This window comes from Temnothorax longispinosus, chromosome 1 (assembly GCF_030848805.1).
Source record: "Temnothorax longispinosus isolate EJ_2023e chromosome 1, Tlon_JGU_v1, whole genome shotgun sequence".
Classification (NCBI taxonomy): Eukaryota; Metazoa; Arthropoda; class Insecta; order Hymenoptera; family Formicidae; genus Temnothorax; species Temnothorax longispinosus.
In genome coordinates this window covers 15792077-15809892 of record NC_092358.1, presented here as the reverse complement: position 1 = coordinate 15809892, position 17816 = coordinate 15792077, and the positions used below count along the sequence as shown (strand labels likewise).

General features: G+C 42.8%; 2 protein-coding genes and 1 pseudogene across 10 annotated transcripts in view; 2 read left to right on the top strand and 1 right to left on the bottom strand.

The window, feature by feature from the left end:
• The window catches only part of Spri (Src homology 2 domain-containing protein sprint), a 541914-nt gene that overhangs the window by 161423 nt on the left and 362675 nt on the right, over positions 1 to 17816 (bottom strand). The window lies entirely within an intron of this gene.
• Positions 7128 to 9441, top strand: LOC139813931 (uncharacterized). The gene is made up of 2 exons (XM_071779813.1): positions 7128 to 7383; positions 8113 to 9441. The coding sequence occupies exons 1-2, from the start codon at positions 7128 to 7130 to the stop codon at positions 8751 to 8753; spliced, it is 897 nt and encodes a 298-aa protein (XP_071635914.1). The 3' UTR covers positions 8754 to 9441.
• On the top strand, positions 8821 to 10906 carry LOC139813889 (protein FAM50 homolog; annotated as a pseudogene).

Genomic DNA, 17816 nt, shown 5'->3' with positions numbered 1-17816 from the left:
AATCGCTCGACGACCGACGCCTTCATCACCGAATACGTGGAATAATGATTTATACCGTGTTTTCTCACGAGACGTTGCACGTCGGTGTTGTAAAATTCCTTCCCCATGTCGGTTTGTAGATTACTAGGGCACCTCCCGCTATCTCGAATTATCTCAGCGATAGCGTCAGCTGTCTCGCTGCCACCTTTACCCTTGAGCGGCACGGCCCACGCGTACTTGCTCAACACATCGATGACGGTGAGTATGTAGTGGTAGCCTCCGTTGAAACGCGAGTACGGACGCATCTCGACGATATCAGCCTGCCACAGGTCGTCGTACCCTCGCACTATGACGTGTCTGCGGGGAAAATTTCTTCTCGCCGGTGCATGCAATTCGTCCACCAACCGTCGCTTTTCGATATTTTTATCCACATCGGTCGATTTTAACGGTCTCATGTTCGGTTAGCGTTTCGTTGACTGTCGATCGTCGTTCTTTGGCTGTACGTAACCGTTTCTGTTTATGTTTCTGCATCGTTCATCGCTGTTTCTGAACCGCTCAGAAACCATATCGAGCCGTTCTCGAACCGTTCGTTGTCGTTCGTCGTTGTCAGTTAACTGCTTCTTGTCACTCATCGTCGTCGTCGTCGTCGTCGACGTTCTTTAGCTGTTTGTAGCCTTTCCTGTCTCCGCGTAGTTCGCAGCTGTTTCTAAACCGCTCGTAATCGTTCCTAACCTGTTTTTGAACCGTTCGACAACCGTCCGACAACCGTTCTTGAACCGCTCGACAGCCGTCCGACAACTGTTCTCGATTCGTTCGTTGCTGTTCGTCACCGTCGTTAATTAACCGTTGCTTCTCTTCACTCGTTGCCGTTCGATAGTCGTTTCTGCTGAACCGTTTCTTCATCCTTCATTAGCCGTTTCCAATCTATCGATATTTGCACGTCGAAGCTCGTTCACCGCAGCCTGTAACGTTCGCACATCCTTCTCGAACGCGGTAAGCTTCTCGTCTGACTCTTTCCATTGATCTGTCAGACTTTTAAAGCATTGATCAACGTATATTTTGTTAACAGCGTCACCGTCAGTCTCAGGTTGCGCTACGCGACGAATCTTGCGCGATCTTGCATCAAAGTCCGTGGCGGCGCGACACAGAGCGTTGTCGCGCACGAAATTTCTCACTAATCCGCTCCACCGATAATGATAGGAAATGGTATTCGTCGCGTCTTCGCGCTGCTCGAACAATCCAAATTTATTGATCGGCATTTCGACACCGATTGAACGGATCGCTGTCGCGTCGTTTAATTTATAATAATCCCAGCCTCGCGAAGTTCCTCGATGATCGACATGATCTCGTTGTCGTGGGCATTGTTGCCAGCTTGACGCGAAGCGTCGAGCAATCGCAGACGATCCACCAGCTCGTTGGGGTCGTCCCAGTGCACGTAGTCGATCTTATTATCGGTTAGCGTCATCGCGCGAGGTGCGAATAATCCCTTTCCGGATTTTTTCTTCTTGGATTCGGTCGACATCAACGGTGCGATTATCTGTGTATACTTGTATCCCACGTTGCCCTTTCGTCGCTCGTGAGGATCGTGTTTGTATTTATGAGCACTCGTTGCCAACAGTATGCTCTTGTACTTTTGCATATCGTCTTCCGTGTAGATATCGTCGTCGGGCATTCTCTTGAAGATCAACTCGTAAATACCGGGTGTGCCGGCGTATCGTACGCCATCGATATAAATGTTATCCGCTTTGTCCACGTCAAAACGTTTATTACCGAGCATCAATTCATTATTACCGAGATAAACGCCGTACACTATGTCCATCGTTGGATAGGCGCTCAAAAGCTCTGCGATGTAAATTCGGCTCAGTGGACCCAAGTGATCTTCCAACGATTCTATAAACCATTCTCGACCCTTCGACGTTTGCAACCGCTTTTTAACGGTTTTCCCAATCGAGTCGTCCGTGGTTTCGAAAACTTTCGCGGTTTCAAGAAATTCGGGACTTGTACGTTGCACGGTTTGCGTCGGTGTAGAGGTTATCGGTATAGAGGTTATCGGTAGTACTGTCGATTGATTAGATTTACGCGGTGTCAATGAAAGATCCGACCAGGAGTCTAATCGTTTCTTCTTTTTCTTCGGTGTAGCATCCTCCTCCTCCTGCCCGCGCTGTTGAACGGATAGCGGTTCGATTTTCGCGTCAGCGACGCTCTCCGTCGGCTCCTCTTTTTTCACCGCGATCAAGCTCGAGTTGTCGACGATCTTTTTCAACGGCTCGATGAGAGGTTTAAAGTGCGTATCCAACTCAATGTCCTTTTCGATCTTACCGGTCTTCAAAGCGCGTAGTTTTTTGCGAATCGAATCACTCGTTTTCGCAATCTCTTTTACAACCTTCTCGCGTTCGCGAATCGTCTCGCTCCCGTCGATCGCAGCCATCGTGGGGGGGAAAAAATTATGCAGAGTGTCGATCTCTTTCTCCGTAACACTAACGTTGTTTCACCTTCGACGACGTATCGACGACGACTGACCGCTTTTGCGGTATCGCGAACACGTTAAATCCTTTTCTGTATCGACCGTTCGAAAGCGCGCTGTCCTTGTCTATCACTACGAATCCATACTTTTGTTGCCAACAATCGTGGCACAACGCGCAAAATTCATCGTACGACATGTCGGTATTCACGTGATCGTTGTACACATGTTTCAAATTAGTACCATCCTGTTTGAACAGGATCAGCAGATTCGCGTTGTCGCGTATCAGATGTTTAGGTATTCTCGCGTACGTCTGACAGAGATAGAAGGAGTCGACGCTCGAGTGCCTGCCCATCGAGAAATACTCTCTCACAGAGTCTTGCTTATCGCACGCTACGTCATCGAAGACGAAGATCGAGTTTGGACGCGCGTCGCTCGGTGGAATGACGTCACTGTTATTGGAGAACGTAAAGTAGCCGATTTCGTCGATCGATGTCAATAAATTCTCCAGATATCGGTATTTCGGTTGTTGCAACGATTTCGAGTATACGTACACGTTTTCGAAACGTACGCCGTGCGGACTTTCCAGCAAGCTTATCAAGACGTTGGTTTTACCGCAATTCGAGGGGCCGCAAATGATCGCGCGTATAGTAGTCGGTAACATCGTACCGTGCTTGCGTTTCTCCACGTTGCCTCCCATCGACCGTGATCTGTCGTCGCAATTCGTCACGCGAATCGCCAACGGTTGTCGCACGAATCTCATTTTTTTTCCTCACACTTTGTACGAATGAATCGAACTTTCTCGTTCGAACGTCTATTTATAGGTGCGCGGCATCGCGAATCGCTCAGTCGCAAAGATGTTCGTCCTGCTGTCGAGACCTTCGGACATTCGCGATTTTAGCGCCGAACAGCTGCAATTCGTACCGAAAGCCGTTTTATTGCAAGTGTGTGGTGATCACGTCTACTATGTGTGGGATAAGCTTCCGCAGCATATAAAGGCGGATTTGGAGGTTCAGACCTATCGTCGCTGTGACGCACATTACAATCAACCGTGGCAGCGAACGCACATCGACGGTCCCGCGCCATTGATAAAGGATTGCGGCGAATGTCAACGAAAAAAATTAAAACAGGTAGAGGCCTGTTTAATCGCGCGATAGGTGCACTTCCGTTCGAACTGCACATTCCTGGCTATCAGTATTGCGGTCCGGGAACTCGTTTGCGAGAACGATTGGCTAGAGGTGATCCGGGTGTAAATCTATTGGACGCGGCGTGTCGCGAGCACGACATATACTATTCGCGTAACAAAGGCCTCACCGAGAGACACGCGGCGGACGAGATACTCGCCGAAAGAGCGTTGGGACGCGTCATCGCGAAAGATTCGACTCTCGGAGAGAGAGCTGCCGCTACAGCCGTCTGGGCGGCCATGAAGGCTAAGACGAAGCTCGGAATGGGTTTGAAAATAAAGGCGAAGACAAAGGCGAAGACCCAGACGAAGATGAAGATGAAGAAGAGAGCGGATTCGAAAAAACGGATACTTCCGGCAGCGAAACGAGGCGGCGTATTGCCGATTCTACCGTTGTTGGGAGTTCTCGGTTCTCTGGCCGGCGGAGCGGCCGGAATTACAACGGCGATGAACGCTAGCAAAGCCGCGCGACGTCAGCTGGAAGAGACGCAACGTCACAATCGCGCCATGGAAGGTCGCGGACTTTATCTCGCTCCGTACAAATATGGACAAGGATTGTATCTCGGCCCACACAAACGCGGGCGAGGAGTAGCGTTGAAGATTAAAAAAAAAAAAACATCAAAGAAGACGTTAAATATGCCCACGGGTGTTACGACTAACGTACAATTGAGTCGACTGGCAAGGCGAATGCGCGTACCGTTCTTCAGAGGTGTTTTCATGCGTGATTCGTTACCGATCGTCGATGGTGTACGTCGAAACGAGAGCGGTATCGTGAATTTGGACGATGCAGCCGGCCCCGGTACTCATTGGGTAGCGTACGCCAAGAGGGGAGATCGAGTCGTATATTTCGACAGTTTCGGCAATCTTCGACCACCGAAAGAACTGGTGCGATATTTCGGACCGAGCGTGACGAAAATTGAGTACAATCATACGTCTTATCAGCGCTACGATCAGAGCATCTGTGGCCAGTTGTGCTTGCAATTTCTCCGGACGATTGATGACGATCGGCGTTAATTTAAAACCTGACAACGCGCCGTGCGGAGACTCAGTGTTCGTCGACCAGCTTCCGCCGATATGTCTATAACGTTTACGCTGACCGGGAAGAGTAGCATCCTCGCGGAGCACTATTTTCCCGCCGTGGATCTGAGCGACGGTGACTACGAGCTCGGTCTAACGTGTTTCGAGACTTATCACACGATTCCGAACGTGAATTCTTCGAATAATAAATTTTATTTCGACGAGGATGACACGGAAATTACGATTCCCGAGGGATCGTACGAGATACGAGCCATACATGAATTTTTGAAACGTGAAATTTCACGTAAACGTCCGCGACGCGTGGTTCGTTCCAACGACGATCGTCGTACGTCGATCGCGGATATCGCGCGAGAGGAGACCGTTCGCGCGAACGGCTACGAAGACGAGGTCGCGGAATACCCGATAGTGCTTCGTGCCAATTACAATACGATGAAGAGCGAGATCAAGTGCGCTTTCAGAGTGAATTTTAACAAACCAAACAACGTCGGATCGCTGTTGGGATTCTCGTCGACGCGTATATTGCAGCCGGGACAGTGGCACGAATCGGACGCACCGATTAATATTATCAACGTAAACATTATCCGCGTGGAGTGTAACGTGACCGCGGGTGCGTACAGCAACGGCAAACGTGTTCATACGATACATGAATTTTCACCGAGCGTACCACCGGGATATAAGATATCGGAAACGCCGGCGCAGATCATTTATCTGCCGATCATCGCGCGGAGCGTTACAAATCTAACGATACGCGTCGCTGATCAAGACGGACGATTGCTCGATTTTCGCGGAGAAGAGATCACCGTCAGATTGCACGTACGACGGCGAGAGCGATAACGCGCCAGTGTATGCGTGAGCGTGAGTGTACGCGCGACACATGAGATGCTAGTGTTGAACGACTCGGAGCACGCGACAGATAACAGTAATATCTTTACGGCTGCACCGATCGACGATATCGTCAAGTCGACATTCGGTGGCGTTAAACAAGCGACGAGAAAGAAGCTCAACGCGTCGAACGTTAAGTTTTTACAATCTCTGGGATTCGCGGTGCGAAACATCTGAACGATGACTGAAATTCTCAACATCGGAAGCGAGCCGGTCTTTGACGATCGCATCGTCAAGATCGAGACTCACACGTACAACCCGTACGCCAACACAACGTTTGATTATAGCGACGAGATACGAATACCCATACAACAGCAGGATCTGTATACGTTGCCGTGCGAAAGTTTTCTCTACATCGAAGGAACATTGACGGTGACCAGAGCAGCCGACCAAGTCGATAATGTGGTATTGGGTACTAATTGCGTCGCGTTTATGTTCGATGAGATTCGATACGAGCTCGACGGTATGGAGATTGATCGTTGCAGAAACGTAGGAATAACCAGCACGCTGAAGAACTACGTTACGGTATCGTCCGACAGAAGCGTGATCCTGCGAAACGCGGGCTGGGAACCACATAATAATCCGAACGGATATTTCAATTTCTGCGTACCGCTCAACTTGTTACTGGGATTTTGCGAGGATTACAAACGCGTGGTGATCAACGCTCGTCACGAATTGATCTTGATACGAGCGCGCAACGACAACAATTCCCTGGTGGGAAGTCTCGCGTTGGAGCCTACTATCAAAATACTCAAGATACAATGGCGAATGCCTCACGTGGTATTGAACGAGATCAACAAGCTGTCGATGCTGCGCGCCTTGGAAGACGGACGATATCTAAGTATGGGTTTCCGTTCGTGGGATCTGTACGAGTATCCCCTGTTGCAGAACACGACCAAGCACTCGTGGGCCATTAAGACCGCGACCCAGCTCGAGAAACCGCGATACGTCGTCTTCGCTCTGCAGACGGGTCGGAAGAATGTCATGTCAGCCGACACAAGCCGATTCGACGACTGCAACTTGACCAACGTAAAACTCTATCTAAACTCGGAAGTTTATCCGTACGACGATCTGAATTTGGACTTTGGCAAACACAGATGGGCGATTCTGTACGATATGTATGCGCGTTTCTGCAAGGGTTACTACGGATACGAATATCTCGAGCCGAGTCTCACCGTCTCGACTTTTCTACGTAACGGCCCGTTCGTGATCATCGATTGCTCCCGCCAAAACGAATCCGTCAAAAACGCCACCGTGGATGTCAGAATAGAATTCGACTGCATGGAGAACGTACCGCCGAATACCTCCGCGTACTGTCTCATCATACACGACCGCGTGATTGAGTACAACCCGTTGACGAACGTGGTGCGCAAAATAGTCTGAGTGTTCGCGGCAACGTCGACGTGAATATTATTTTCTCTCTCTCTCTTTCCATCAGTCTCCGATACAATTATTTAGAGGGGCAAGGGAAGGAGGGAGGGGGAAGTATAAATCAGAGTGTCGCGAGACGGTTCGCAGAGTTGCATGTCATTCCTCTCGATTGACGCATCGACGAGGGAGATAGAGAGATATAGAAATCTCGTCATGTCCGTACCAACGTTCGTGGACCTGCAAGGATTCCTCGTCGGGATGAAATTTGTCGTGAAGGAGGTGGCGGTGCTGAGAAAAGGCTGCGTTCTGACGCATCATATCTTTACGTACCCCATGCCGTGGAATCTCCTCACAAAATCCGATAAATCGTGCGCTACCTGGTTGATTCACAATCACCATGGATTACGATGGGAAGATGGAAACGTACCGTACAGCATGGTGAAACGCCTGATTACGTCGGCCGTGCTTGGTATGGAAGAAGAAGAAGAAGAAGAAGAAGACGATGACGACGAGATGCCGACTCTCGTGTACGTCAAGGGATGCCAGAAACGAGAATGGCTGGTGGATCTGCTGGAGAATTATGCGCGAAAAAACCTAATCGTCGAGACTCTGGACGCGCATTACGAAGATATCGAATCTTTGAATAAACTAGATGACACCAATACTATGCGATGCGGAAAACATGAAAAGAATTGCGCGTTACAAAATGTAATAAAACTATTTAATTGGTGGTCGCGCGCGACGCCATAAAGATTTGCGATCTTTTTTTAATAAATATATTATATATAACTTTTTTATGTTTTATTTCTTACTCCCCTCCTCCATCATCACCGTTAGAGTAGGCTTTACTTCCCTCTCTCCTAAAAAAAATCCACTGCGCAGTTCTATAAACATTAATTCCCCCTCCCGCTCCTCCTTCCCCCACCACCACATCATTACTTTTTGGAGTTATCGCGTATACTCGAGTAATTTCAAATGAGCAGTCTCGTCGCGATCGCTTGTACTGACGGACAACTTCTCAGAGCCTAGAGAGCGAAAAAATGTTCTCCTTTGAAGGATGCAACAGCAGCAGCAGCAACAACGGTGCAAAACGCGTGAATGCCGTGAATTATTACGTGCCGATTCACAACGTTGAAACTCAAACGTATGAGGCCAGATGCAATAGGTAAGTTTCGTTTGAGAGAAAATTAACATATAGAGTCTCCCCCCAGTTTTTATATCTTTGCATATTGTAATACTTATGAAAAATACAAAAAACTATTTTTATTTCTTTTATCCAGCATTTCGGGGGACCGTCGCGCAGTACGTATACTCAGCAGACGATACGCGCTGACAGCTACGGGATACAAATTCCTCGAAATTGGCATCAATGTGGGCCCACCGAGCTATGTGGAGATCGCCGTTGGAGATCATCGAGGAAAGGAACTGCTGTTGTCTCTCGAATCGTGGAAGGCACTCTACGAGCAACGACGAAATATTCAGAATTTCTTTCGCAACGACTTCAAAGATATCCATAGTTTTATAAATGTTGGACCGCTAACGGTGAGAGTTTGTATGACGGTTAATAACATCAAACTCATACGTCTCGAATCTGTAAACGTACGCTTGATGATGACCGAATCGACGCTGCATCGTATGTTCGATCTCGATCGGTGCATCGAAGCGAGATTCGATCGTTTGGTCAGAATCCTTGCGGCGGTCGATGCAAAATTTGCGCAGTTCTCCGATATCGCGTCCACCGTGACGGATCCCAGGGAAGCGTCGAATGCAATATACGCTAGCGATGCGTTCAATACGAATCAGCTCATCGATTGTGAGCTCGCAGCTTTAGTTTTTTAGCACGTAAGATATATTGTGTAAAAGAAGAGTTAAATAAACAGGCTTTTTTTACACCCTAAAACGAACGATGTATTTTTCTTTTGCGTGCATGTCCTTCCCTATACCTAACTTTTATCATACGTTGTTTACGACGAACATGTTCCGACAGGTTCGATGCGTTATCGGGTCGATCATCGTCCCGATGACGTCATTTTTTTCCTTTGTCTTTCACGTACTGCGTAGATAGATTGTTTAGTCTACGCGCGATAACCGCCCCCTTTTTCCTAGAAAAATGTTGTTTACGTCGAACGTGTCCCGACAGGTTCGATTGTTTAGTCTACGAGATAATCGATTGTTTAGTCTACGCGCGATAACCGCCCTCCTTTTCCTAGAAAAATGTTGTTTACGACGAACGTGTCCCGACAGGTTCGATGCGTCATCGACAAAAAAACACAAAAAACACGCTACTACGCAGTGCCCTATCGAGTTAGTCTTACCATTGTGCGCCGCCTAGCGGCGTCGTTGCGAACGAGGCCCCCGCGGCGCGACGGACTCCGCGGCCCCCGCGGACCCCCCACGCGGCTCCCGCGGACCCTCGCGCGGCCCTCGCGCGGCCCCCGCGGCGCGACCGCGACCGCGAACCCGCGGCGCGGGTGAGTCATCCCGGTGATTCATCCCGGTGACTCATCCCGGTGGTATGTCAAGGTCAACCCCCCTCCCCCCCCCCTCTTCCCCGCGAAATCCGATACCCTTGTGTAACCCGATACCCTTGTGTAACCCGATACCCCTGTGTAACCCGATATCCCTGTGTAACCCGATACCCCGCTCCTCCCCCCCCCCCCCCCCCCCCGCGAAATCCGATACCCCTCCTCCCTCACCCCCCCTCGGAGCTCCCGAGTCTGAACCCGCCTACTACACCTACTGAAAAGGAAAAAGATACAGATAATTCCGGTAAAAAAATTTGTTATTTAAAAATATGAATATAAAGTTACATATATATCTATGTATATAACTATGTGGTGTGTGTGTGTGGTGTGTGTGTGTGTGTGTGTGTGTGTGTGTGTGTGTGTGATTTCTGCCCATTGCTCTGAATGTTATGTGATTTTTGCCTAGTGTTTTATGCTTTGATAGAAGGAACGTGAAAAAGAGCAGGAAAAGGAAAAAAAACGCTAGCGGCGAAGCAGACAGAAAAGAACAAACAAAAGAGACAGATTCAAGCTTTGTCTTTTAATCTGGACGAAGACGAAGATGAAGCTGAGATGTCTTCTGACGAAGACAATGCCGAAAAATCCCCGCAGTCAGAAAATGTGCAATCTGATGGCCCCGTGATTAAGAAAAATCCAGATGTAGATACAAGTTTCTTGCCAGATAGGGAAAAGGAGGAGGAGGAAAATAAACTTAAGGAAGAATTGAGGCAAGAATGGGCTAGAAAGCAGAACGCGTTGAAGGAAGAAGAAATTCATTCAGTTATTGAGATGGATCTGATGGCCATCGTTGGAGTGTTATAATGAAAAAAGGTGAATGTTTTAGTAATTTAGAGAATTTTTAAGTTATTAAAATACTCCAGTGTCACTTTTGGAGTAACATTGGCGTGATATATATATATAATGTTTTACTGCATAAATTAAATTTTCAGATACAGGTAATTTTATCTATCAGCTTCTTCAGAGATGTTTAGAAGTTCTGAGGCGTGAATTCAGCGAGCTTAAAACAGTAATGGCCGATCAGTTAATGTATGTCAAGGAGGATCTTTCTTATATTACCGCACCATTATACGTTTTACGATTTTATTGTAACTAAGGTAAAGATACTAAATGATAAAACTTATGAAGCAATATCACAATGTTGGCATGTTATTTTAATGTATGTAATATTGCGATTAGGCACGAGGAAAAAGCGAACCTCTGTTCACATTTGACGTTCATGATGATACTCGTGTTATGCACGATGCTTCTGTCGAAACCGAAGAATCACATGCGGGAAAAATTTTACTTAGGTATTTATCATTAAAAGAATACTTTGTATAATTATCTTTTATGTTATTTCTCATTAGATCATGGTACGAGAGGAATAAACACATTTTTCCAGCGAGTAGATAGAAACCTTTTGATCCAACGAAAAGTTACGACAAGTATACAGTGTCGGATAAAAATAGGAAGAAAGATAAAATCTAATAAACTTAGATTCAACGAATTGTCCAATTTCGTTTAAAGGATTCAGATTCAAAAGACTGTAATTTAGTAGAGCTACATAATCGAGTAAATAAATTAAATAATATCACATAACTAAATGAATTAAAATCACAGTCCTTAAAAATACAATGTAGTTATATATATATATATATATATATATATATATATATATATATATAAATATATATATATAAATTGATGTTTTACCTAGTTATTGCACCAATAATGTTTAAATAAATTGTAGCTTTAGTTTTTAACGCTGAAAAAGAAAATTTAACGTTTAAGCGCTAACCAATGTTGATGCATTTTTCTGAAGAAATACTTACATATTGATTTTGTTGCATATTCGAAATCTAAAATCCGAGCATGCTAGAAGCACTTTCATTATCTTCAATGTGTCAGATATTTAAAAAAAAACACTAAATTTATCTTTAAAAATAGGCAAAATTCAAGCAGCTGTAACTGTTAAAAATGAACAAAATTTAAATTAAAAAAAAAAAGGATTTTAAAGCTTGAAATCTCTACTTTTGAAAGTTTTTATCGTGGATTGAACAAGAAATGAGCATTTTGACTTTGATTGCTCATGACTTCCTTAAAAATCATCGTATTGCAATTCAAAAAACAGATTCTTAAAGCTGAAACTTGCTTTATTGAACGGTATAATTGCCAATTTTTTTTAAACCATGACAGCCGGTCATGAAGTAAGCACAACAAGAGAACTAATTCGCATTGAGGAAAAAGCGACAACAATATTTCGATAGATTTGAATATGGATGACATGCCCTTTTTAGAAGAGGATGCATAACACTACAAAATGCATGATATCAGTACAAAATTACTTTTTTCAAAAAAGATAAAAAAAGGGGCCAAGTACACGCGTGGTTGTTACTTCGAAAAAAAACCAAGTGGTAATATCATTAATTTTATATTCAAAAATAAATAAAATCTATTCTAACCTAGGTGGTAGTACCTAGCTTTAATTATTCTTAACAAAATTATTAAATTACAAAATTGTTACTTTATTCAATCCAAGTGATATCTACCTGCTCGAAAAATCTAAATAACAAGTAGTATCTATTTAAAAAAAAAAATATGTGAAATGTTTTAATACTGCGCCAATTACGAAGAAAGAATATATACATCGAAAAAAAAACCAAGTGGTAGTATCATTAATTTTAAATTAAAAAATAAATAAAATATTCTAACCTAGGTGTGGTAGTAGCTTTAATTTTTCTTAACAAAATTATTAAATTACAAAATTGTTACTTTATTCAATCCAAGTGATATCTACCTCGAAAAAACCTAAATAACAAGTAATATCTATAAAAAAAAAAAATGTGAAATCTTTTAATACTGCGCCAATTACAAAGAGAGAATATATATATACATATATACCTTAACAAAATTATTATTACATCACAAAATTGCGTTACCAAACTCAATCCAAGTGATACGTACCAACCTAAGTGGTAGTAGCCTTATTTCTCCTTAACAAAATTATATCACAAAACTGCGTTACCTAACTCAAACTAAATGATGTTATTTCAAAAAAATATATGAAATCTTTAAATTACGCCAATTACAAAAAGAATATATATATTGCTTTGAAAAATAATTGTAGCGCAACTACTCTTAAAAAATAAAACAAAATTGTGTTACCTAACTCAACCCAAGTGGTATGTATCTTTGTATTTCTGAGGGTCTTTTTATCAACCTAAGTGCATAGTAGTTTTAATTCTCCTTGATAAAATTATAATATTACAAAGAATCATTTTAATCACAAAGAATTAAAAAGGTAACATTATAAAATAAAAATATTTAATTAAAATAAAATAAATAAATTTTTCTTGTAAAAAACTTGACGTTGCTTTTTTAAGGTTATCCAGACAAACTTGCATAGGTGCATAAGCATATGCATAAAGAGATGGATTGGTCTACTTCCTTTTGCATATATATATATACAAATCAATCAATTTCTTACGCTTATGTTTATGCGCGATGCGATACGACGAGGGGCCGCGTACGCCCCGGGTGGGGCGCGCTATCGATTCCGCCATCGAGCGAATTTCGGCGAGCACTCCTGGATCGTCCTCGCTCGACAGTAGACGTGTCGGAAAATTGAACCGCAATTCCAGCCTTCTGGCGTTGATCTCTTGGCCCTTAGGGCGGCGACAGCAGATCCTCGGGAGAAAGCTGACCTACGGTGAGGTTGCCTCGCGTAATATTCATGGTGTAAAGCCACGACACCGCCCTCCGGGTCGCGCTCTCGCTCGGGAATAATCTCGGTAATTAGCGTATTCGCCGACAAGGCGTTGACTTAGCGATCGACAGCGAAAGCGAGGGGCACCGGAATGGTCTCGTGGCCATGGAATCGCGACCGGAAATTGCGAGCTCCTGGAGATCGTGGTAGGCGCGTTAATGACGACTTTCGATATCGCGAATACGCCATTTCTCGCGATCTTCGTGTCCGCAACCGCGTGTTTCATTGTGCGTCATAATTCGCCCAGTCGAGACTCACAATCAGATTTCACACGCGATATTATTTGCGTTAGAATGTCGGTCACACCGACTTATCATTTGCGTTATACTGTGCTCGCGTCGACTCATTAATTGCATTGAAATGTTGTTCGTGTCGACATATTATTTGCGTAGAATGTTGTTCGCATCAACTCATTAATGGCGTTAGAATGTCGCTCGCGTTCATTGATTATTTGCGTTCGAATGTTGCTCGCGTCGACTATTTGCGTTAGAATGATATTGCTCGCGTCGGCTATTTGCATTAGAAAATTGCTCGCGTCGACTATTTGCGTTAGAATATTGCTCGCGTCGACTGATTACTTGCGTTAGGATGTTACTTGCGTTGGCTTATTATTGCGTTCCATTATTACTCGCGGCAATTCCGTATACCTTTACTCGCGTTAGTTCTAGTATTTCGCGTTATGCTGAGCGCCTCGGCGCATCATTCTTCGCGTTAGAAAATTACTGGCGATAATGTATGTTGCGTTCGTTCGTAATTGCGTGGGGACGTTGCTTGCGCTACTTACGTTAGACTAAGGTTAAGATAATTTTGCGACAGAATTCCTGCGCGACTTTGAACGTTGCGTTCACGCGCTCTGAGCGTGACGCACCATCATTTCGCGATACTTCACGTTCGATCCTACTTCCTATAGTGGCACTATTATTTCGCGTCTACCCCGATTATTTCGTATTCGGTCGTATCTTTTGCCGATGTTCTATATTAGTTGTAAGTTTAGTTTTCTACTATTATTCTCTTATTTGGTAACGCGCCCTCCGCGCGTTTACTGTAAAATAACGTAATGCTCCGTTCATTTCTTCATTTATTGTTTGTTGGAATCCTGTCGTCGGCGTTATCATTTATTTGCTTGATTTCTACGGTTGAGTAATGGAAGCCGAACTGGTACTTATTATTTCATCTGAGAGTTACCTAAGAATAAACGTTGTTATTCATTGTTAACTACCGGAGTTCGTGATTTATGCATCACCCCGCCGAATATCGTGCTGCCCTTCATCAACCCCGCCCATAATCGTTAGGTCGAGCTGGCCGATTCCTCGCACACCGAAATTATCGCGTTTGGCGTCTCTTTGGTTTTTCGCGATCTTAGCGTACGTTAGTGGACGCGAAATTACGCGTCTGGCGCCCAACAATAAAATTCCGGTTATTGTATTGTCGAATGTGCGAGAGGACCGTCGGAGAGGCCTACCATCCTTCTCTCCCTCACCCTTTTGATCCGTCGTGCGCCTCGGGCGCGATAAAGACGTGACAATATATCGAGCAATATATATATATAGGGCATTCCACGCCAATTCGCAAGGAGTCAAACTTCGACCTTTCTACTTTGATAGCTGCTCGTTTTTTAACAGGTCTTTACGAGTACTATACTCATGTAAGAACGTTATTTCTATAAAAATGTAGCGTTTCTGAAATAGAGCCTGCGCAAAATGAGAACTGCAAAATTTTCAATAAATTTTTTTGCCTATTAGACAACGTCTAAGAAAACAAATTCATTGAACATAAGTTTAAAAAAAAAATTACTCCAAATTTTTATAATAATAATTTTAAACCAGTAAAGTAAAAAAAAGAATTTGAATATCTCGAAAATCCCATTTTCTATTTCTTTGAAATTTATAAGGAATATTCTAGGGAGTATTATAAAAATTTTAAGACTGGTCCAAAGTTGAGCCGAAAACTTGGGAATTTTTTATAGATTTTTTTGTGAGGCAGTAGTAATATTTGACTCACAAAAGTGCAGTTAAAAACGCGTTTCAGACAATTCTGAATTGATTTTTGTATGCGGATTATGCGGATGGATTGCGGGATTCTCACTTGAAAAGAACCGAAATTACGGTCGAAACGTTGTGAGATTTAATATATTAATTTGATTAGTTGGATCGAACAAAAACGACTGTTGTTTTGAAAAAAAAAATAGATTTGTGAGGAAATTTAATTCAATAAGTACATTTATTTATGAACATATTATTTATTATTTTATTATTTATTATTTTGTGCTGAGTAAAATTATTCGAAAATGAGTAATCTTTAACAATTAATTTATAATTTTTATTTGATATGACGCAGTGGACACGTTGAGTCTGAGGTATTCTTTTCGTTTAATCGTACCGACTTGTCAAAATTCAGCAACGATTTCATAATTTTTTTGTCCCAATACTTGATAGTGATGGATGGCAATGTGCCCGGTGTGTCTGTGAAGTTGGCATACCATTTCCAGCAGATCAAAAATAAAAGGCAGTTCTTGTCGCATGCAGTCGAGTTCTATAGTTCCTGATACTTTTTAATATAGTTCTGTTCATTTTGCCAAAAAAGTCCATTGAAAAAATTATCTGCTAATTTTCCAAAATCTCGGAGTTCCGGTTTATTTAAAATATTTTTCGAATAGTTCTGAGCATACTAAAGCATTTTCTAAAAAGTTCTCGACATTAGCAATGTTGTACGATTGTTTAAAAAATTAATACCGCCCAAAACCGAGTACTTAGAGAGAATAGTGTGATATGCTGTACGAAATGTCGCAGTTCCGGTTTATCTAAAATATTTCTCGAATAGTTCTGAACATACTAAAGCATTTTCCAAAGAGTTCCCGACCCTGGCAATGTCGTATGATTGTTTAAAAAATTAATACCGCTCGAAAACCGAGTATTTAGAGAGAATAGGGTGATATGCTGTACGAAATGTCGCAGTTCCGGTTTATCTAAAATATTTCTCGAATAGTTCTGAACATACTAAAGCATTTTCCAAAGAGTTCCCGATTCTGGCAATGTCGTATGATTGTTTAAAAAATTAATACCGCTCGAAAACCGTGTATTTAGAAAGAATAGGGTGATATGCTGTACGAAATGTCGCAGTTCCGGTTTATCTAAAATATTTCTCGAATAGTTCTGAACATACTAAAGCATTTTCCAAAGAGTTCCCGATTCTGGCAATGTCGTATGATTGTTTAAAAAATTAATACCGCTCGAAAACCGTGTATTTAGAAAGAATAGGGTGATATGCTGTACGAAATGTCGCAGTTCCGGTTTATCTAAAATATTTCTCGAATACTTCTGAACATACTAAAGCATTTTCTAAAAAGTTCCCGACCCTCGCAATGTCGTATGATTGTTTAAAAAATTAATACCGCTTGAAAACAATCATTGCCAGGGTCGGGAACTTTTTAGAAAATGCTTTAGTATGTTCAGAACTATTCGAAAAATATTTTAGATAAACCGGAACTGCGACATTTTGTACAGCATATCACACTATTCTCTCTAAGTACTCGGTTTTGGGCGGTATTAATTTTTTAAACAATCGTACAACATTGCTAATGTCGGGAACTCTTTAGAAAATGCTTTAGTATGTTCAGAACTATTCGGGAAATATTTTAGATAAACCGGAACTGCGACATTTCGTACAGCATATCACCCTATTTTCTCTAAATACACGGTTTTCGAGCGGTATTAATTTTTTAAACAATCATACGACATTGCCAGGGTCGGGAACTCTTTGGAAAATGCTTTAGTATGTTCAGAACTATTCGAGAATATTTAGATAAACCGGAACTGCGACATTTCGTACAGCATATCACCCTATTCTCTCTAAATATTCGGTTTTCGAACGGTATTAATTTTTTAAACAATCATACGACATTGCCAGGGTCGGGAACTCTTTGGAAAATGCTTTAGTATGTTCAGAACTATTCGAGAAATATTTTAGATAAACCGGAACTGCGACATTTCGTACAGCATATCACCCTATTCTCTCTAAATACTCGGTTTTCGAGCGGTATTAATTTTTTAAACAATCTACGACATTGCCAGGGTCGGGAACTCTTTGGAAAATGCTTTAGTATGTTCAGAACTATTCGAGAAATATTTTAGATAAACCGGAACTGCGACATTTCGTACAGCATATCACCCTATTCTTTCTAAATACTCGGTTTTGAGCGGTATTATTTTTTTAAACAATCATACGACATTGCCAGGGTCGGGAACTCTTTGGAAAATGCTTTAGTATGTTCAGAACTATTCGAGAAATATTTTAGATAAACCGGAACTGCGACATTTCGTACAGCATATCACACTATTCTCTCTACTCGGTTTTGGCGGTATTCTCTCTATAATACTCGGTTTTAGAGCGGTATTAAAAATTTTTAAACAATTCATAAAATTAGCAGACATTGCAAAATCCACAGGTATCGGGAACTCGCCTGCATGCTCTTTTTATTTTTGATTTGGAAAATGCTTTACGTATGTTAGCAGAATTTTTTCGAATCGACTGTTTTTGAGAAATATTTCATAGACCTATAGAACCGACTGCATGCGACACTTTTATTTTTGTGCGAAAATGATATGCCAACTTCACAGACACGCCCGGTTCATT

Coding starts and splice junctions, on each gene's coding strand:
- LOC139813931 (XM_071779813.1), top strand. CDS start 7,128: ATGTCCGTACCAACGTTCGTGGACCTGCAAGGATTCCTCGTCGGGATG. Junction 7,384..8,112: donor GATTACGTCGGCCGTGCTTG/GTATGGAAGAAG, acceptor ATTAACATATAG/AGTCTCCCCCCAGTTTTTAT.